This window comes from Antedon mediterranea, chromosome 7, assembly GCF_964355755.1.
Source record: "Antedon mediterranea chromosome 7, ecAntMedi1.1, whole genome shotgun sequence".
Taxonomy (NCBI): Eukaryota; Metazoa; Echinodermata; class Crinoidea; order Comatulida; family Antedonidae; genus Antedon; species Antedon mediterranea.
In genome coordinates, this window is record NC_092676.1 from 9010386 (window position 1) to 9033096 (window position 22711).

The following is a 22711-nucleotide window of genomic DNA, read 5'->3' on the forward strand; positions in this document are numbered from 1 at the left end:
ACTCTTTTTAATACTGAATATCAATCTTTATATCGTTTTAGCTCTGTAATATAAATTTTCTCTGTATACATGTTTGTTTTATCTAGACTTCAACACAATTTCAAAATATTTTACATAATCTTCCTCTGTCTGTGTAATATCACTTAAATATTCATTGATAAATAGATAGATAGACAGACATATATACTGTAACCTTCACCATATTGTTGTTTATCATTGCAATAAAAGTGGGTTGCCCCCACAAAGAGAAAAAAAATATATATTGCTGAAATTAAGCCTCAATAAATAATATTGTTGAGAAGAGGAACACATTTATACAGTATATAATTATATCCCATTTTCATGCATAAAGCAATAGTATCTGCCTCTGAAGCACCACCAACAAGATATTATTTTTCTTAAATATATCCCATGTATAAGCAATATTATTATCTATCTGCCTCCGACGTCTCCAAGCACCATGAACAAGCATTTTGGAACATCTTCATCCACGGTGACGCTTGTAATGTCTCCCGCCAATCTTGCGGCATCCATGGCCATTGCCACGTCAAAGTTGTACGCTCTGGATGAGGCATGATCGCCAGATGACGGCCATCTGCGGAGCAAATTGCCGCTACGCCATTGGGTGAGCCATTGGGGTTCAACGGGTATTCAGTTGTCACTTCTCCTTTGTCATCGACAAAGCGCACTGGTGCAAGATTTTCAGACAGAACTGTGTCTTTTGTTTCTTTGTTAGAAAACTTCATGTGCCCTAGAGAGAAACAATTTGAGTTGAGTAAATTTAATAACATTTTTAGTTAAATTAAAATATAAGTTTGTACTAAGAATCCATCATTATCAAGAGGTATCAATATCTAACCTTCTCCATGCTGTGTCCAGACACCAAGCACAGAGCCTTCCATTCCTTTCAGCATTAAAGCAGGGCTTTCATTAATCTTTACAGCAACAAAACGAGACTCAAAACGCTCGGAAAGATTATGAGCAAGATGGACTCCTTGCTGAGCTGATGCTGCGTCTAAAAGACAATAACAAATAATTCATAATAAACAGTCTGTCAACAAATGGATATCAAAAAGTAGTTCATATTTTCTTTTTACTTGTCAAAGAGGCATTACATGCTTTACACCGGTGTCCTACTACCACTACACTACTTACTAAATATACCTCATGATACCTTACCTGTAGTAAGCTCCTTGGTGACATCTGGAGCAACCCAGCCTAGCAGGCCCATTAGTTGGCAGCCATTGCATACACCCAGTGAGAAAGTGTCTTTCCTTGCTCTAAATGCATCAAACTGAGCACGCACAGCTGGGTTGAACAAAATAGTTGCTGCCCAACCTAAAATGATTAATAAACATTATTTAAATAAACTAGAATAAATATTTATTTAGGTTACTATCTGTCTAATACTAGTATAATACTTGGTTACTGCTCCCGCATGTATTTTTGCTATGCTACAAAAAGTGCAATCAGAAAAGTATACCTTTTGCAGAACCACAAACGTCTGCAAAACTGAAGCCACCAACAAAAACTACTCCACGGAATTGATCGAGGGTGACTTTCCCGCAAGCTAAATCTTGCATATTGACGTCCCATGTTTCAAAGCCAGCCATGTGTAGTGTTGAACTCATCTCTCGATCTCCATTACTGCCTTCCTCACGGATCACAGCAACCTTTGGTTTCATTCCATCTATGGAAGGCCAATTATGATTATGTATATGGTAACTAATGAGCCAAATTTAACTCGTATTACTTTAACAAATTAAAATTCAGAACAAGATAATCAATATTCCAAAATTGGTTCTAACCTTTAGAGCATCCCTTTTTAACAGAATTCAAATTTGTTGCAACGGGGTCAAAGGTTAATTTAAATGGTGGTGCTGTTCTATTTGCTAAATTGCGTTGCTCCACTTCAACACACTCTGGATTTGCTTGTAGTTTTTCCAGTTGAAAACTAGTCTCTTCCCACACGTCTCTAAGAACAGTCATCTTTTCATTCAAGACTTCTTTCTCATTTACCGAGATGACAACCTATAATTTACATGTAAAATATTCAGATTCATTCTAAAAACCATCATAAATGATAAATGATCGTAAATAAATGTTCAAATATTGCTTCCATTTAAAAAAAACAAAAACTTACCATTGACCCTTGACCTGATCCACTAGAGTGACCAATTAGAGAACAAAGGACATTATTGTCACTGAACTGTCTACAAATGTCCTCACTAGCATTAGCTGTTACTTCTAACACCAGCCCTACTTCTTCAGCAAACAGAATATCAATTGCAGTTACTGAAAATAAATATATAAAGTCTTACAATGTATTATTGCTTACCAGAGGTTCTGGAACTATATGAAAGATTAAAATGACACTTTACAGATCCATTCGAGGCATTTATAGAGATAGCATAATGCTTACCATCAGGTTCGGAAAGTTTGACGTCAATACCACAATTCCCAGAAAACGCCATTTCTAATAATGTTGTTACAATACCGCCATCACTAATATCATGACCAGCTGATATTTTTCTATCTACAAAAGGATACAAAAGACAAAGTTGAATTCATATCTCTAAAGCTCTGTCTACACTATCAAACTTTATGTGATGTGATATGCCCATATATGGACATGATATCATATCACTACCATTTTTGGGCATTTCACTACCCTATTTAGGCGCATCACATTTTTTTGTCAAACTAGTTTCATAGTGTAGACAGCGCTTTATATTATAACTACAAGTAAATAAATTTATTGTAAACGTCTAATTAATAAGTCTATGAAAATGACTACCTTTGATAAGATTTTGCGTTGTGTTGAAAGCCCTTACAAACGTTTCCGGTTCATCGAGATCAGGCGAGGATTGTCCGAGTTGATTATAGCACTGAGCGAGGGCACTACCACCTAACCGGTTATGCCTTTTACCAAATGAAACCCAGAGCAAAGTCCCTGAAATAGAATATGTAAAGTCTTGTTTATAAATATATTATATTTTTTGTTTGTTTAGGTAGTTAATTTAATTGTACCTAACAAAATGTGCAATGTTATATTCACTTTACCTTTACTGTCTGGACATTTAAGGTCAGGGGTCACAGTTGCAGTAATATCTGGGCATGCCACATACACAGACACAACCAATGCACCTAAAAAATTGTAATTGATATTTCATTATTAGTAAGTAAATGGAGTAAAGAAGTGTATTAGTGTATTCAAGCTTAACTTATTAAAATAATTCACAAGATTGTACATCAGACTCTATACTAGTTATTAACAAGCATGAAATGTCTAACCTGGAGCTTTGATCGTTTCAGAGCCTATCCTGGCAGCCATACTCAAAGAGTCCTTCCCACCATCCACAGCAACACCCAACTTGCCCATCACCTCGCACATAGCCTCGCATGCATCATACAATGCAGCACCCTCACCAGGAAGCTTCGCTGGCCACATCCAGTTACCGCTACATTTGACATCTTTAAGATCGGAGACCCTAGCAAACACAAGATTGGTAAGGGCTTCTCCTACAGACATCCTGGCACCACATCCAGGATCGACTAACCCTTTAATAGGCTGCTCTCCAATGGCTGTAGCTGAGCCTACAGTTTCAAAGTGGGAGAGTGCGGTAACAGCAACATCAGCGAGTGGTGTGTGCAGGGGGCCTACACATTGCTGCTGGGCTATCAGGCCAGTGACAGCACGATCAACCTAACAGAAACAATATATCCTGGTTATACACTTTCCATATTCCTTCACACAAATAAATTATGCAATATTAAAGATAAACAGATCTTTACCTTATTAGTCAAAAATCTTTTACTGGCTACTGAAGGTAGACGCAGAACACGGTCGAGTGCACATCGGACAGTCAACCCATCAGGTAGTGTTAACTGCTTAAGTTTTGGTTTACATCGATCATACTTGAAAACCTGAGAGAAAAAAAAATATAATTCTATATAATTTTACAGACAGAAAGAGACACTATTATTATAACACATAATTATTTTCAATGGTTATTTATGATGAAATCTGTGAGATTGAGAAAAAGTGACCTCAGCTGAGATTTGAACCTGGAATCTTCTGCTTGATATGCAGACATCCTACCATTACACCACTGATGCATTCATGGTATGGTTCAAACTTATTACCGACACTACTCTACTATCAAGTCTCCATCATACCTTTTGCGGCATCTTTCCAAGAACCCATTCAAGTTGGAGATCAACTGGATAAGTAAGTGCTGTTCTTTTTATGCTTGGAGGTTGTGCATCACCCTTACCAGCTTCCACTTTCTTTTCCACCTCAAGACGAATCTGAAACAAAACAAAATATTTTTGTATTGCAAAACTCTTATGCACTCTATCTGTGCATGAAAAGGTATTCTTCAAAATTAGTAACACTGTAGTATTTAAATGTGTTTTTTCATACTTATCCCACAGTAAGCACAAACTTGCCAATTACAGGATGGATAAAATATTTAATAGTTTATCGTGCTTATAAACTAAGTTTTATTTCAGGCTTAGGGAGTGAAGTTGAAAGAGTCGTGAGTTACAACCCTTGACCTTGATTGAACCCTTGACCTTGGAATTGGAAGACAAGCATGTTAAACCACCAAGCAACAGCTCCACTAAAAAAATTTTGAATAAAGTAGGTAAAAAAATCATCCAAATATTACCTTCCCATCACCTGTAATGTCACCAACAAAAACAGCTGGACATTTCTCTCTGTCACAAATATCTTGAAGTTTTTCTTGATCCTCAGATCGTATTAGTATGGCATTGGACTCCTGGTATTCTGCACCCCATAGTTCTAAGGTGTTGATGGTTGGATCACCTAGTTGGAATTCCTTAGCTTTTATTAGAGCACCTGCAGGTTCACATATCTCCTTTAAAACATTACCTGTACACAAAAAAATGATTTAATTGGTCAGATGTTAGCCATAGTTTGACATAAAAATAAGTACATTTGTCTGACAAAGTGTCCCCTTAATAGGGATGTCCCAAATGAGGGGTGCTACTGTACTTAGTAAAATAATAAAAATAAGCACATTGCATGCAAACTCACCATTGCCTCCAGCTCCTTGATCATGTATACTACATATAGGGTTTGTATCAACCATCTCAATGCACGCCCTTATAACTCGGTTTAGTTTCTGTTCCATCTCCGCATCACCGCGCTGCACGGCTTCGAAGTCCAGTTTTTCTGTATTGTCACCTTGAACTTGAATGGAAGATGCAGCGCCCCCACCGACTCCGATGCGATAGATTGGTCCACCAAGTTTTACAATTTTCATTCCTGCATGGTAAACAATTATTCATCAGTCAATAATTAGTTTTCAATGGAGAAATAAAAACAAAATATTTTATCAGGTTACTATAATCTTATTTTATATGACAGACATATAATATCTATGTGGAGACAACAATAATAAGAAGTACAGTATTTTTTATGGTGTTGTATTTAGTTTGTTTAACAAACCTTTTTCTGCTTCGTCTTTAGTCGCATGCATACTCTCAAGCATCCCAATACCCCCGCTGAACATAATGGGCTTGACCCACTCTCTTCTGTCGCTCTCAGAAAGCATCATGCCAAATGAACGAGAGAAACCGGTTAGAACGGGTTCACCAAACTTGTTGCCGTAGTCAGATGCACCGTTGCTGGCCTCTACAGCAACCGACAGAGCAGGCGCCATGTTGCTAGGATAAACCATATTTTTGTCCTCCCATGGAAGGTCATACCCTGTTTAAACAAATGTTCAATCAATGATAATAAATAATTAATTACACTGAATATATAACATTTATAAAAAGCAAAATTATGTAATTAAACAAGCAATTATGCCTGTTCACTGCATGCGTTACTTAATATCTTTCATCCCATACTCTATTTATACATATAAGTGCCAGTAAATGAATATCTTTTAATTGTTGTTACTTTGCAAATCTTTGATAAGGTTTATCCTTTATATCTGTATATTTGTTATGTTTTATTTTCTGTTATATTTGTATTTATTTTGATTTTTGAGCGAGTAAAGTCTGACATCAATTTTCATAAGGACTACAAAATCTAATTTTTAGATTTATATAATTTACCTGGAATGTTCAAATTTCCAAAACAGTAGCCTGCAGTGCCAGCCACTACATGTGCCCCCTTCCCTGCAGCCTGAACATCACGTATCCTACCCCCAGTACCAGTTGTAGCCCCTGGGAAAGGTGCAACCCCAGTTGGAAAGTTATGGGTCTCTGCTGTGAAGATGATATGCCTGAGTGGTTCAGATTCCTCCATCACACTTGCTGACCCGGGATTGGCTGGTTTGAGAACTTTGACCTTATGGCCTTTGATTGCACTGAAAATCAAGTAAAGTCATCAAAGTGAGAAAAAACAGACAACATTTAAAGCTCTGTCTGTCCCCAAATATGGTAGTGATATGACATCATCATATCCATATATGGGCACATCACATTTTTTTACATAAAAGTTGATAGTGTAGACAGAGCTTTAGGCAATACTTTGTGGTTCAACAAAATGTGAATAAATATCATTTACGATGGAAATTATGCCTGTAGTATTTTATGGGCTATTTCATGACACCTTCTAGAACTAATAATTTCAGGTATAATGCCTAATTCTGTCCAGCACAACAAGATTTATACAAGAGTCATAGACACCATTCCAGTGAACTATATCAGGATTCGATTCGGAAAATATGGATATAAATATAAAAGCCACGTAAAATGTTAAGATACCTGCTGTTATCCGAGAATTTAATGACGTTGTTATCATTGCTGGTAGCTTGCGTTGACATCACCATCTTGAATAAAGAATGATCTTTTTCTTCTCCATCGATTACCATCTTACCCTTAAAAAACCAATGACGACTATGCTCACTAGAAAGAAGACAGAAAGCAAGAAAAAACCATTTGTAGGAATATTTTCAGGAATTTCTAAATACAGTAATGAAAGCTGAGAAATGTTGCATAGATGAACAGAATTTAAGTAAAGAATGGTCTATGTCTTAGGATTATCCATGGTTACAAATACTATTTTACTTTATTTTAGGCTAGAAGGCAATAGACAATGCCACAATTGTTTTTCACCTGTTTTTTTTTTAGGTATATATTGAGGCAGATGGTATCTTTGTTCTTTTTGACTGTTTTACTTCATTTACTTTATTTTTACCTCATTTTGATTTAGCTATTTAGCATATTCTATTTATATCTCTATCCAATCACTGATAAACTCACAGCATTGCAATACTGTATTTTCAATAATTTAGGTTTGTATTAAATAAAGATATTACTTTTACAAGACAGTAAAGAATGTAAATAAATATTCATGACCATCATTCACAGATGGTAAAACTTCATGCGACTAAAACTAAAGTGCTTTGTACCTGTTAGACTGAGCCAAGTCAAAGAGTTCAACACTTGTTGGATTCCGTTTAACCTTTTCAATAAACATGTTGGTGTAAAAGTCTATGTCCCACGTATCAAAGGCAAGTCCTGCAGTAAAGAATAATACAAAATGTTTATAATGCAATATTAATAATAGAAATTTTCATCAACCATTTATTGGTCATGATAAGCTTTGGTTTATAAATTCAATAACAATGAATTCTTAAATGAACAATGTATCCACAGACCGATTAAATAATTACTGTACAGTAATATTAACTGGTTACTAGAACACACTTAAAAGAATATGAAATCATGTTGGATGTTAAGCTAAATGTAATGTTAAAGACCTATTCCCTACAATTTTTGCCTTGTCTTTTCTGTTTTATGGTAAATTATGATAAAAAGAAAGAAACAATACACATGCACAATGCATGTTATGATTTATAGAAAGTCTCTAAATGATTAGAATCAACTTATTTTTCAAATTTTTAACAGTTTTAAAGACGAAAAAGTTATCGCATACATATTTATTTTTACATTAAATGTAGTTTGTGACCTATAATTAGATCTAAAAACGTAGGAAATGGGACTTTAATCATAATATAATGATATACAGTATCAACACAAAGTTACCTATATTAATTTTAAAGTTAAGTTAATAATAGAAAAAACTGAAATAGAATTAAAAAACACAGGAGTTTAACACAGTTCAAAGATCATCTATACTTGGGAAACATGATTGAGAGTACTACAATCACCTAATTCTTTGTTTGCCTTTTCCAGAGCAACTTTTCCTTCACCTATAACATCAATTTCAAAGACTTCTTCTGGTTTAGCTTTAATTTCAAAGCTGCTGATTGGTTCGTGGTAGCGACATTCCGTCATACGATCGTGAAGTACGGCTACCAGTAGCTTCTCTTCCTCGGGGCTGATAGACGCAGCAATGCCATGATCGTCGGCTACGTTTATAAGATAGCGAATAGAACGCTCAATACGAGTCACATGGTTGATTCCAGCCGATTGGCAGATTGAGACGGCATTTGTTGACCAGGCCGTAGAGAAGTTCAACCTGTGTGTATAAAAATTAAACTTATTATATCATATACAGTAGATAGTGTAATGTAATGTCCATGATATTAAATATACAGTCAACATATTCTGCCATGCATGTTTATGCCCACCTTTCTTAATTTATGCCTATTACCTTATTGAACAACAAAAATTATGACTTTTACTTTTTCAGATATTACCTACCGAATAACAAAACATACAGTATTATTTATTAATACTTATTCTCAACTGAAACCGACACTAACACTGTACGACTAGACAAGAAGGGTAATTTGTTAATTAAAAAACATTTTCTGACCTAGGCCCAATTTCAATCAGAAGTCCATCAGGTTCTTGATCATCTTCAACTATGATTGACTTGGTCAGCAGACTAAATTCTTCAAAAGGGGTACCTAAGATCCATTGTATTTTCTTCTGTTCTTCACCACTGAGGCAATCTATGAAAATAATACACAGTTTAATTGACATTTTCAAAATAATATTAGTTTGGCAAAACAATTTATTAAAATTTAAATTAGAAAGGAAGAGTACCTACCTCCGTTTACTTCCACATTAAAACAAATTTCCGTTTTTAAATCTTGCAATTTAGAATTTTCCAACTGCTTTGCTAATTTCTTCCACAAAACATTTGAAGCCCCTGGGAGTAATGCCGGACTTTTATAAAACCGAGTAATGATAGTCATATTCTTTAAAAAAATAAATTATTAAATATTAGATCTATATTATTTTATATATTATTATTTATTATTATTGATGTTTACACTAAAAAAGTATAACTATAAAGTATATGACTTATAATAATAATAATAATAAGCTTTATTTAATCACGGATACTTAACTTCAACTGAAAGTTGTTTTTCAGTAAGACCGTGTTTAAAGGAAAACACCAACAAAAATAAATGTAAAAAGACCTTAATTACTATCAAAAGAGATAAAAAAAAAAAAAAACAATTACAATGAAATAAAATGAACCAAGGGTACACTTACTAACTATAAAATTAAATAATACAGTACATTTAAATAAAGCTACATGAAATTAGCAGTTAACAGTTTCTTAAAAAGAGAGACACTGTTCACATTTTTAATATCTTCATTTAGCTCATTCCTAACCTTGGCACCTCTATATGATAAGCTACGTTTTTGGTTTTGGTACTATTAAATTTGGCTTAGTTCTAATATTATAGTAATTGTTTTTGATATTGAATTTATTTTTATTAAATATGGAGGTGCAAGGTTGTTCATAATCTTAAACATAACAATAGCTTCATTTACATATAATATTTCATCTAAGTTCATCCAATTTAGACTTTGTAGAGCTTGAGTACTAGAGTGATCTGTAATTCGCGTAGCTTCAGAGTCGATGTGGCAAGGTTAGATGGTGGTTGTTGTACGGTATCACCAAGCACATCAAACGTGTTACTTGAGATTGTGCTAATGCCATTTTGTTTACAGTATAGATTAGGTTTAGATACAAACTTTTTGGGTATTGCTAAACTGCGCAAACACTGCGCAAACAACAACAAAAGCTGCGCAAACCTCCTTCAAAACAATTATTATTGATTAGAACACAACTAGAACTACATAGGGAGACAATTTATGGGAAAAAGAATTTAAAATTCCTTTAAGTTTGCCTTTTTTTGGGTGAAAAACTTCAATTTTTGGGAAAATTACTGATTTAACAGCGCAAAGAACAAAAAAAGCTGCGCAAACCTCTTTCAAAACAATTAATATTGATAGAACACAACTAGAACTATATAGTGAGACAATTTATGGAGAAAAAAATTGAAATTCCTTTAAGTTTGCCTTTTTTTGGGTGAAAAACTTCAATTTTTGGGAAAATTACTGATTTCACAGCGCAAACAACAAAAAAAGCTGCGCAAACCTCCTTTAAATCAATTAATATTGATTAGATAACAACTAGAACTATATAGGGAGACAATTTATGGGAAAACAAATTTGAATTTCCTTTGAGTTTGCCTTTTTTTGGGTGAAAAACTTCAATTTTTGGGAAAATTACTGATTTCACAGCGCAAACCCCCAAAAAAGCTGCGCAAACCTCCTTCAAAACAATTAATATTGATAGAACACAACTAGAACTATATAGGGAGACAATTTATGGAGAAAAAATTTGAAATTCCTTTAAGTTTGCCTTTTTTTGGGTGAAAAACTTCAATTTTTGGGAAAATTACTGATTTAACAGCGCAAAGAACAAAAAAAGCTGCGCAAACCTCTTTCAAAACAATTAATATTGATAGAACACAACTAGAACTATATAGTGAGACAATTTATGGGGAAAAAAATTGAAATTCCTTTAAGTTTGCCTTTTTTTGGGTGAAAAACTTCAATTTTTGGGAAAATTACTGATTTCACAGCGCAAACAACAAAAAAAGCTGCGCAAACCTCCTTTAAATCAATTAATATTGATTAGATAACAACTAGAACTATATAGGGAGACAATTTATAGGAAAACAAATTTGAATTTCCTTTGAGTTTGCCTTTTTTTGGGTGAAAAACTTCAATTTTTGGGAAAATTACCGATTTCACAGCGCAAACCCCCAAAAAAGCTGCGCAAACCTCCTTCAAAACAATTAATATTGATAGAACACAACTAGAACTATATAAGGAGACAATTTATGGGGAAAAAATTTGAAATTCCTTTAAGTTTGCCTTTTTTTGGGTGAAAAACTTCAATTTTTGGGAAAATTACTGATTTCACAGCACAAACAACAAAAAAAGCTGCAAAACCTCCTTCAAAACAATTAATATTGATAGAACACAACTAGAACTATAATTATAGGGAGACAATATATGGGAAAAAAATTGAAATTCCTTTAAGTTTGCTTTTTTTTGGGTGAAAAACTTCAATTTTTGGGAAAATTACTTATTTCACAGCGCAAAAAAAAAAAAAAAAGCTGCGCAAACCTCCTTTAAATCAATTAATATTGATAGATAACAACTAAACTATATAGGGAGACAATTTATGGGAAAAAAATTGAAATTCCTTTAAGTTTGCCTTTTTTTGGGTGAAAAACTTCAATTTTTGGGAAAATTACTTATTTCACAGCGCAAAAAAAAAAAAAAAAGCTGTGCAAACCTCCTTTAAATCAATTAATATTGATAGATAACAACTAAACTATATAGGGAGACAATTTATGGGAAAACAAATTTGAAATTCCTTTAAGTTTGCCTTTTTTTGGGTTAAAAACTATTAATGTTAAGTAAACTTAAAGGAATTTCAAATTTGTCTTCCCATAAATTGTCTCCCTATAGAGTTCTAGTTGTGTTCTATCAATATTAATTGATTTAAAGGAGGTTTGCGCAGCTTTTTTTGTTGTTTGCGCTGTGAAATCAATAATTTTCCCAAAAATTGAAGTTTTTCACCCAAAAAAAAGAAAACTTAAAGGAATTTCAAATTTGTTTTCCCATAAATTGTCTCCTTATATAGTTCTAGTTGTTATCTAATCAATATTAATTGATTTAAAGGAGGTTTGCGCAGCTTTTTTTTTAGGTTTGCGCTGTGAAATCAGTAATTTTCCCAAAAATTGAAGTTTTTTACCCAAAAAAAGGCAAACTTAAAGGAATTTTAAATTTTTTCCCCATAAATTGTCTCCCTATATAGGTCTAGTTGTGTTTTAATCAATATTAATTGATTTAAAGGAGGTTTGCGCAGCTTTTTTTGGAGGTTTGCGCTGGGAAATCAGTAATTTTCCCAAAAATTGAAGTTTTTCACCCAAAAAAAGTAAAACTTAAAGGAATTTTATATTTTTTCCTCATAAATCGTCTCCCTATATAGGTCTAGTTGTGTTTTAATCAATATTAATTTTTTTGTTGTTTGCGCAGTGTTTGCGCAGTTTAGCAATACCCAACTTTTTAGGTAGTTCAAATTCAGGTTCACTTGCAATATTCTGTAAACTAAGAATTTGTTGCTCAAGAGACCAGTTTCTTTCACTCATTTCTTTAAAAGCTTTACTAAGGTGAACAAAATTTGAATGGATTTCTTGAATTAGTGTAGCTAATTCAGAAACTTTCTCATCAGTTTGCTTTATTTTCAGCTTTAGTGATGGGATATGGTCCCATTATTTAGGTGTTTGAGTTGAACAATCAATTGCTTTCACAAACTCAGAGGATTTACAATTCTGACTGTATTCGTTGAGTGTTATTTCTTCAATTAACGGCGCTGTTCCAATATTTAGCTCGTCTTTTTTTATTTCCTTTCATAATCATAGCTTAATTTTCTGAATAGATCAATATTATCAGGAGTCGATGTTTCAAATGCAAGCCTATCAAAATGACTTCTAAGTTCATCATATGCAAAGCCATAAAAGCTAGAGTTTGTTATATCTAGAATGCTTGGAGCTTTTATATGACCATAGCTAGGCCACTAGTTTTCCATTGTTAGCTTTATTTGAAATTGGGCGGAAAAAGCTTGTGTACTTACTTGAACAATAGAAAGCTGGTGCATCAATTGTTCTTGCTTGAGCCTAAGATCCTCAACATGAAAAAACACTTAATATCCTGCTTATAATATTGACTTTGACAATAAAAATTACATCTCCATGTTGAGAAAACAACAGTTTAGACAATTTATCAGTCACTAGGTGGTAGAAAGTTGAAAACTATTTTATGGAGAAGATTTTTCAATAGCTTTTTTCAAGAGCTTCTTGGCTTGGCTAAGTCGAAACTGGTTTTAATTAATTAATTTTATCCTAAAAAAGTACAAGATTGCCCATATATTATTAGGCTATCTAGGACCAGGTTCTTTCTATGAATATAGGCTAGGCTATATTTATATGTAACTCGGCGTTTACGCCAAAAAAACATGAGCCTGGTTTTTATTTAGTAGGCCTAGCCTAGTCGACAACATCATTCCCGCACTTTCATCGTTCATTTTATAAGTTGTCCGTCCTAAATAAGGGCCTAGCTAGGCTTACCTAGCCCATTAAGCCTAGCCTAAATTGTAGTCATCAGAAAGAGCACTAATAAAAAAAACAGATGCACAATAAGTAATCACAAACTCAGAGGATTTACAATTCTGACTGTAATCGTTGAGTGTTATTTCTTCAATTAACGGCGCTGTTTCAATATTTAGCTTGTCTGTTTTTATTTCCTTTCATAATCATAGCTTAATTTTCTGAATAGATCAATATTATCAAGCATTAGGCGCAGGAGCCCCGGATAGCGTTACGAAGTCGTTAACTCTGTCAGCCCATGGTCAACCCAACTAATGTGTTTTTCCCAAGGACAACTTATCAATAACTAAACTTTGTCACCACCCATAAGTGTGCTGTTCATTTCCTATTGACCAATGAACACCAATGTAACTGGACCTGAGTTTCTTGCTATTCGACCTTGGGTGCAAATTATACAATTAATTGATGTTAAGGCCACTGACTACTCTTTTCTGTATAGAAACACTGAATTGACTGAATAATAAGAAAACCCTACAATAATTTCTACTACTACTTGATATGGTGTTACAAGAACTATATTAAAAGAATTGAATGTATGGAGAATGAAAAGTTAAACGTTATAACTTATGTAAAACATCACTTAGATGATATCTATCAGATATATCATTTTCTAAAAATTGTTTCATTAGTTAGAATAGATCACGGAAAACCAATACCAATACTGATCTGGACTCGGAAATTCAAAATGTAGCAGGCAACGTTTCACCAATGAAAACTTTCAAGACAAACAAAGTATCATAATTATCATGATATCCATTTTTATTTAATAACGATAAATCATGGATAAATGGATATAAATATTTCGTCTTTTTTGTTATTTTGTGATGGAAAATATATTGAGTGAACATTGGCACTGAGCTTAAATGTTCCCCGTCGGGCCACTCATCCCCTTAATGTCTGCTTTATAGGAGTGTCCCCTCAGTAAAGATTTGCTGTTTTTCCCCTTAATAATAAATTATGATGTCCATCTTATCCTCTCAATTTTAATGTGCTACACCCGATAATAGAATACACATCTAGCTCGTTTGTACTTAAAGAACCTAGTACATCTTTCGAGACGAGTGGAGGGTTACCCCGGGTGTATTAGTACATCACAGCCACTGATCACCAACTGGGCCCTCTGGGAGACCAGTCTTTGACTGAAGAGGTTACCCAGTATAAATATATATTTCAATTCAATTCAATAGAATAACTGTACAGTAGGCTCCCATTTGATGCAATGTGTTACCCAATGTGCTCAATTTGATTGTGCTACCCAAATCCATGCTATCCATTTGAAATAATTTGCTATCCATTTGAAAGAATGTGCTACCCAATAATCCGTATAGAATAATGTACAGTACAATTATATCCATTTGATTGTGCTACCTAATGTGCTATCCATTTGAAATAATGTGCTATCCATTTGAAATAATGTGCTATCCATTTGAAATAATGTGCTATCCATTTGAAAGAATGTGCTACCCGATAATCCTTATAGAATAATGTACAGTACTATATCCATTTGACTGTGCTACCTAATGTGCTATCCATTTGAAAGAATGTGCTACCCGATTCTCCTTATAGAATAATGTACAATACTATATCTATTTGATTGTGCTACCCAATGTGCTATCCATTTGAAATAATGTGCTATCCATTTGAAATAATATGCTATTTGAAAGAATGTGCTACCCGATAATCCGTATAGAATAATGTACAGTACAATTACATCCATTTGATTGTGCTACCTAATGTGCTATCCATTTGAAATAATGTGCTATCCATTTGAAAGAATGTGCTATCCATTTGAAAGAATGTGCTACCCGATAATCCGTATAGAATAATGTACAGTACAGTACTATATCCATTTGATTGTGCTACCCAATGTGCTATCCATTTGAAAGAATGTGCTATCCATTTGAAAGAATGTGCTACCCGATAATCCGTATAAAATAATGTACAGTACTATATCCATTTGATTGTGCTACCTAATGTGCTATCCATTTGAAAGAATGTGCTACCCGATAATCCTTATAGAATAATGTACAGTACTATATCCATTTGACTGTGCTACCTAATGTGCTATCCATTTGAAAGAATGTGCTACCCGATAATCCGTAGGCTATAGAATAATGTACAGTACAATTATATCCATTTGATTGTGCTACCTAATGTGCTATCCATTTGAAATAATGTGCTACCCGATAATCCTTATAGAATAATGTACAGTACTATATCTATTTGATTGTGCTACCCAATGTGCTATCCATTTGAAATAATGTGCTATCCATTTTGAAATAATGTGCTATCCATTTGAAAGAATGTGCTATCCATTTGAAATAGGCCTAATGTGCTATCCATTTGAAAGAATGTGCTACCCGATAATCATAGAATAATGTACAGTACTATATCCATTTGATTGTGCTACCTAATGTGCTATCCATTTGAAAGAATGTGCTATCCATTTGAAAGAATGTGCTATCCATTTGAAAGAATGTGCTACCCGATAATCCGTATAGATTGCACAGTATACAGTTATATCATAGTTATATCCATTTGATTGAACTATCTATTGTGCTATCCGTTTGAACTAATGTGCTGTCTGTTTGAAATAATTCAGGTTTTTTTTTTAAATATGTTTTGCTATCCATTTTAAACGTGCTAAACAAGTTACATATTTGTTGATATAAATTTGCGGTACACCACGTAGGCCTATATTAGTTCTGAAAAGAACTGTTGAGTTGCTTGACGTTTCGATTTAGGCCTACTCCAAAGTCAAAGTCTCCAAAGCTATTCCATCATGTCGTATTCGGGGAATCGCCCACAAGTGTTTTCTCAGAGAAGGGTATGTTCTGTATGGGGTTCTGTATGCTATTTGTTAATAATGTACAAAAAATGAAATGAAAAATCATATTAATTATCGGTATGTACGGAGGAAGCTCGAACAAGACGAAGCGCGAAACAAATAAAAGCGCAGCGCGAAACATCTGATAATATGATATACAATTTCTCAAAACATGAAAACACAGAATATATTATATTAATATAACTTTTTAATATTTCCAAAGGCTCGGACAAGGAAGAAGGGCCTTAAAAAACTGAATTGCTATATGTTAGACCACATTTCCATAACTTTTCAAAACTCATCGAACCCTCTGCTAGTAGGCCTAATTAATATAGGAGCGTATCGCCAAATCATTAGAGAAAAAAAAACATGGCATGAAAATGTAATTAATCAAACAACGGCCAAAGAATACCAACAATTTTAATTTAGGTTTCGATTCGTAATTACTAATGTGGTGGACTAAGCCTAGTTTGAAACTATAGTGACCATTTATTTTAGAAAGAAAGATAGACAAATTTGTTTCCATCTCCATGTTATTGTTAATACCAAGGCACTTTTCAATTAAAAATTCTGGCCTAGTATTCTTGCAAGGTCGTCACAGCTCCAGTTACAAAGGTCGTCACAGCTCCAGTTACAAACGGTGATACAAAGTGTCAATCATTTGACCAGTGAACAGCCCACTGGTAGGATAGTCCTTGAAACCGTCCGTAAAACACATTAATCACTCACATCAGTCATGCCGCTAATGGTTGAAAACCTCACTTTTTGGGGTTTTCAAACGTAACGCTATCCGGGGCTCCTGCGCCTAATGAGTCGATGTTTCAAATGCAAGCCTATCAAAATGACTTCTAAGTTCATCATATGCAAAGCCATAAAAGCTAGAGTTTGTTATATCTAGAATGCTTGGAGCTTGTATATGACCATAGCTAGGCCACTGGTATTCCATTGTTAGCTTTGTTTGAAATTTGGCGGAAAAAGCTTGTGTACTTACTTGAACAATAGAAAGCTGGTGTATCAATTGTTCTTGCTTGAGCCTAAGATCCTCAACATGAAAAAACACTTAATATCCCGCTTATAATATTGACTTTGACAATAAAAATTACATCTCCATGTTGAGAAAACAACAGTTTAGACAATTTATCAGTCACTAGCTGGTAGAAAGTTGAAAACTAATTTATAGAGAAGATTTTTCAATAGCTTTTTTCAAGAGCTTCTTGGCTTGGCTAAGACTGTCGAAACTGGTTTTAATTAATTAATTTTATCCTAAAAAAGTACAAGATTGCCCATATATTATAGGCTATCTAGGACCAGGTTCTTTCTATAAATATATGCTAGGCTATATTTATATGTAACTCGGCGTTTACGTCAAAAAAACATGAGCCTGGTTTTTATTTAGTAGGCCTAGCCTAGTCGACAACATCATTCCCGCACTTCCATCGTTCATTTTATAAGTAGTCCGTTCTAAATAAAAGGGCCTACCCTAGGCCTAGCTAGCTAGGCTTACCTGCCCATTATGCCTAGCCTAAATTGTAGTCATCAGAAAGAGCACTAATCAAAAAACAGATACACAACAAGTAATCAATGATATATCAATAATTTAACACACAAACAGAAAATGAAACCAACTTACAGTATGTTTAGAACGGGGCTAAGCTTGCAAACAAATACTGTGTAGGCCTACTACTCTCTCCGCGAGCGTAAACATTATTTAATCCACATGTGTTCGGTCATAGAGAAAAGTTTACTTTCTATTGACTATGGTTCGGTACGGTCTGATGATTTTGAAGAGCGCCACCAATAATTTAGTAAGTGAGTCAAAAGGTTGATACGAAGAATTAATAATGTCATTGAATGATATAATAATTGCATAATAATAAAGTAATACTAATTATAATCGAATGAAGAAATGATACATTTATTCTATAATATCATTCGTAATAAAAAATATTTACACAATTACGATTATTGACTCATTTAAAATCATGAACGACGCGAGTTGCGAACCTTTCAATTGATTTGATTAAAAATGACTATAGGAGGCTCCAAATATCTACGAAATATGTTATCCGAGATACAGAACAAAGAATTTGTAAACCAATTGAATATTTTTAATGACAGTAAATATGAAAATGTGTGTGTTTATTGGAGTGTGCATATCCATTCAACAGTATCGACTGTAAACATCGTGAGGTGGTTTCCACATTCGTATGATCAAACGGTAGCCTACAGGGTATGATCAACTAGCGTTCGTGTTCCCACCTATAATCATCCATTCATAGAAGTACTGATGAAGATATCAATCTGTGGCAAAAATAGAATGGACCCGAGACCTGGCTATCTTCGACTTTAAAATAATAGAAAGTTTTGAAAAATTTGTTTCTAGAAATGTACGTTGTATGATGTATAGGCCTATGTTTATTAAAAAAATTTTGTAGTTTTCTAAATTACATTGTACAAGTTGCGAAGAGAAAACTGTTATTTGATCGTAAGTTAACGTGTACATAAAGCAAAACTATCCATCCATAGGGTCATTTATCTTTTGCTAATTAATCTCCTCTTGCTTGATTGCACTCAAGCAACAATACTACAATTGTAATAGCACAATGGAAGATTAAAAGATAAACTAAATCACACAGTACAGTCTAAATACTAAAACAACTAAAACAATTCAATACAAAACTTAATTTAAAGGATTAGATCAGGCATCAAGTCTGCCCAAAATAATGATAAAAGTATGCACATCACTCACCTAAAATAGAGAGCCAATATCCTCATTGAGTGCATGGAGGTATACCACCATGTTGAGTGTAATAAAAATAACTTCAAAACTTTAAGTGTACAAACTGTACAACGTGTAAATATCACAATCTTCTTTAACTTGAATTGTACTTTAAACTTAGTACTCTTTTAGTATACCGTATATAATATATATATATATGTCTTTCAGTACTTTCAAATAGGTTCTCGAACTCAACGTTGTTCGAAATGTAAAAGTATATAAAGTTGAAATTTAATTAAAGTTGGAGTGTCCAGCACGTCCGATGGCAAGAGGCAAAGAGAAAGAAATCTCCCAAAACATACCCTAATGTCATCCAAAATTGTCAAACAAGGTTTACCCCTATTGGTCCATTCTTGTTACTAGGCAAAACTCAAGAGGGGTAAATTGACCGATTGGTCAATTCCCAAATTTAGGACCTCCCATTTAAATAGATAAACATGTAAGAAGATTAAAACAGAACAAAGAGAATTCTTAAAAGGATTAATTAACAAAATGATTAAAACATATGCAGTTCCAAGAAAAAGCAATATAATGCAAACATCTTAATGCTATATTGATAAACAATCTTGCCCACCCACTGCACCCAGCTGCATTACATTGTAGGTACATTGGAAAATAATAAAAAGTAAAGGAAAAGAAAACATGTCTAAAACATGACAGGGTTACATCCTCCCCTAACTTAAATTGCTACCTCCGGGAGCAAAAACACAAAATATCAAACATTACAAGTAGAGTCACCAGTCAAAGTGGAAAAAAAAAGGATTAAAATCGTATCTGTTTAATTTATCTTGGTGAACAGGAAGTGTGATATAAACTCATTCTGCCTGGACACAATTTCAGTAATATTCACAATAACTTTTTCGTTATTAAGTTGATTGCTATAGTCTTGAATTTTTTGAAGAATTATTATAGATTTTTTTGCAACAAAATCTTTCCAGTAGTTCAAAAGTTATGATAAATATCTAATTTTTCTGAGATATCCTTGTGGCTATTCTAATTATTACACATACCCCACTGCTCAAATGCATGTTGGCTATTCCAAACTTGCTGGCTAGTCTGAAGATAGTACAGTTGGTAGGGATTCTCATAGAAATATTTTCACTATAATATATCTATGGCATTCTCAATGTGTACACATAAGTAATTAAATAATTCCTTGCTGTTGGAAGTTTATTTTTAATATCAATAAAGTAAATAACAAAATAAAGAATTAGCTATAATTATAACACATTTAAAATGAATGCCTTTTATAATTAGTTACCTAAAGTAACTTTACTCCACTTTTTTTTACATATAATATAATAATTTATTTGGAAGCTACACTTTTGAAACAGTGGCACACTTCTTGAATGAAGGTGCATCCAGAGTAAGTAAAATAAATAAATATTATTTAACAATAGGCCTATTAGTACAAGAGTCAACTTATTTGACAAAAGAACGCATTTCAATTAGTCAATTTACATGTTGAAAAATAATCAAAATATTCATTAAGTACCTAAATATAATTAATAATTAATAATTAATTTCACTTTAATGTGTTTTTATTATTCTGTGCCTGCTAATTTTTTAGATAGACAATATAATGAACAAAGAACAGAATCCAATAAACATTAAAGGAAATGAACTAGGCCTACAGACCTATTGTTAATTGTAGACTCCTATGAAAAGAAATTTGAAGAACAAAAGGCATAATGGGTGGAAACCATTATACAGAATATAATAGATGATATCAGTAATGTGTAAATGTACTGGTGGTGTAAAGAAAGGGTAAAACAAAAAGAGATATCTTTTGATTTGTTAAATCTAGGCCAGTAGGTAGGTAGGTCTGTTACCATGTTTGTTTAAAACAATCAGGACAGACGATGGACTCGGACAGCCAGGCCCATAAATAAAATAGGGAGAGGCTTAGGCCATTCCTAGATCTAACCGCAAAATAATCAATTAAACTCTTAAAAATCAATCTAACCCCAATAAACTGAACTTAAATAATCTTTTCTATATCAGTAAAATTGTGCGTGAACTATAGTCAAAACCCGCTAAAAACTGGGCCTGTCGCGTTGGGCCCAATGTTGGTAGCAGGCTACTTATCCATGTGTGTATTATCGTTGACATTTTCGTTGGAGATTTTCAGTGTAGTTTTGAAAAGAAATGATGTTAGTCTTATACTAATACTAAATTAATTAGATTATTTTACGGAAAATATATTTTTATTAAAATTATAATTTTAATCGCAGAAAATAAATTTTGGAGAGTATAATATAAATAAAAAGCCTGATTGATAACAAAATAATTGCATCACCTTTTATTTTAACCTTGTGAAATGCGATTGTGTTTTGAAACTATAGGGTGGGTGTTTTCCAATGTTATTTTTAGTGCGCATATTTTGCTCACCACCGGCATCTGTGCTTATTTTTGAAATACTTAATAATAGATAAAATACATTTTAATATATAATAATATAAAATATATATTATATAATATAATTTTATTTATATGAATTTTATTGCGTATTTATTTTAAAATATGCAAATATGCCTCAATTATTAGTGACAAAGGACAAGGAAGCCCGGGTCAAAAACATATTCACACGTCGTCCACGATAAACACATTTTAAATTTAAAACAAAACATAGTAATTATTGTAATTTTGAATTGGTATAGGTCACATCTTTAAAATATAAGTTTCCTAATAATTATCTTCTAATGATCATGAATTATTATTAAAATAAAATATACATATGTCACATGTCGCCCTGCCAAACTAAACTTTATGAAAGGAGCTTTGCGCTGCGTGTGTAAACTCTCCAGAGTCAGGAGAGTTAGCCTGCTAATAGTTAACATATGGTAAATCAGTTGCTTATACATATACAAGTTAAGCTTAGTACTTACAAAATAAGAACATATCAATAGCTTAAACAAACTCTCAACCAAAACTGTAGTAACATAGCGAGAGCCAACAAAACGAACAAAAAACCCGCTCTGCTTACGCACGGTCTTTTATCACACAGTGTCACCTGTATTCCAATTACAGAATGACTACGCAGCGCCCTCAATACTCAATTCATCACATTTACATTGGAAGAATAGGGATGGAGCTTTGCGTCCGCAAACTCTCCAGAGTCACGAGAGAGTTAGCCTGCTAAACTTTACATTGGGAGAATAGGAAATAGAGCTTTGCGTCCGTAAACTCTCCGGAGTCACGAGAGAGAGTTAGCCTGCTAAACTTTACCGGAAGGCGATTGTTTCGCCTGAACGGTTTTCTATTCAAAGCATACAGGCAAGCATTGCACTGGTAGGTGGGGGGAAGACAACAGATAGAACAGCATTCGTGTTCTAAGATCTTGGCTCTTTAAGGAAATTAAATATACTTTTCTAACTTTCAAAATACGTTATATTTGATGGATTTTTACAAATCAAGGATAAATTTGTATGTTTTAAATACTTCTAAACACATTTATCTTGTTTAAAGTGATGAAATATGTTTCTGAAAAAAGTTAGGATATGCTGTAAAAACTTGTAGTAGGCCTACACATGTTATCAGGGATGGGTTCAACAGACTGTGAAAGTTCAGTAATAGTAGGTTCAACAATAGGTTCAATAATAGGTTCAATATTAGGTTCAATAATAGGTTCAATAATAGGCGTATCATTAGGTAAATCAATAATGGGAC

General features: G+C 33.4%; 1 protein-coding gene across 1 annotated transcript; it reads right to left on the minus strand.

Moving 5' to 3' along the window:
- Positions 1 to 411: 411 nt before the first annotated feature.
- On the minus strand, positions 412 to 22088 carry LOC140055707 (phosphoribosylformylglycinamidine synthase-like). Its single transcript, XM_072101080.1, has 22 exons — positions 21931 to 22088; positions 9002 to 9152; positions 8765 to 8903; positions 8154 to 8464; positions 7392 to 7500; positions 6745 to 6885; positions 6091 to 6344; positions 5477 to 5737; positions 5063 to 5293; positions 4674 to 4897; positions 4180 to 4311; positions 3796 to 3927; positions 3295 to 3706; positions 3064 to 3147; positions 2798 to 2953; positions 2423 to 2536; positions 2144 to 2295; positions 1809 to 2031; positions 1484 to 1690; positions 1180 to 1338; positions 860 to 1015; positions 412 to 751 (listed from the first exon to the last, which is right to left on the minus strand). Exons 2-22 carry the CDS (start codon positions 9147 to 9149, stop codon positions 429 to 431), a joined length of 4068 nt encoding a protein of 1355 aa, XP_071957181.1. The 5' UTR covers positions 9150 to 9152; positions 21931 to 22088; the 3' UTR covers positions 412 to 428.
- Between the last annotated feature and the right edge of the window lie 623 nt (positions 22089 to 22711).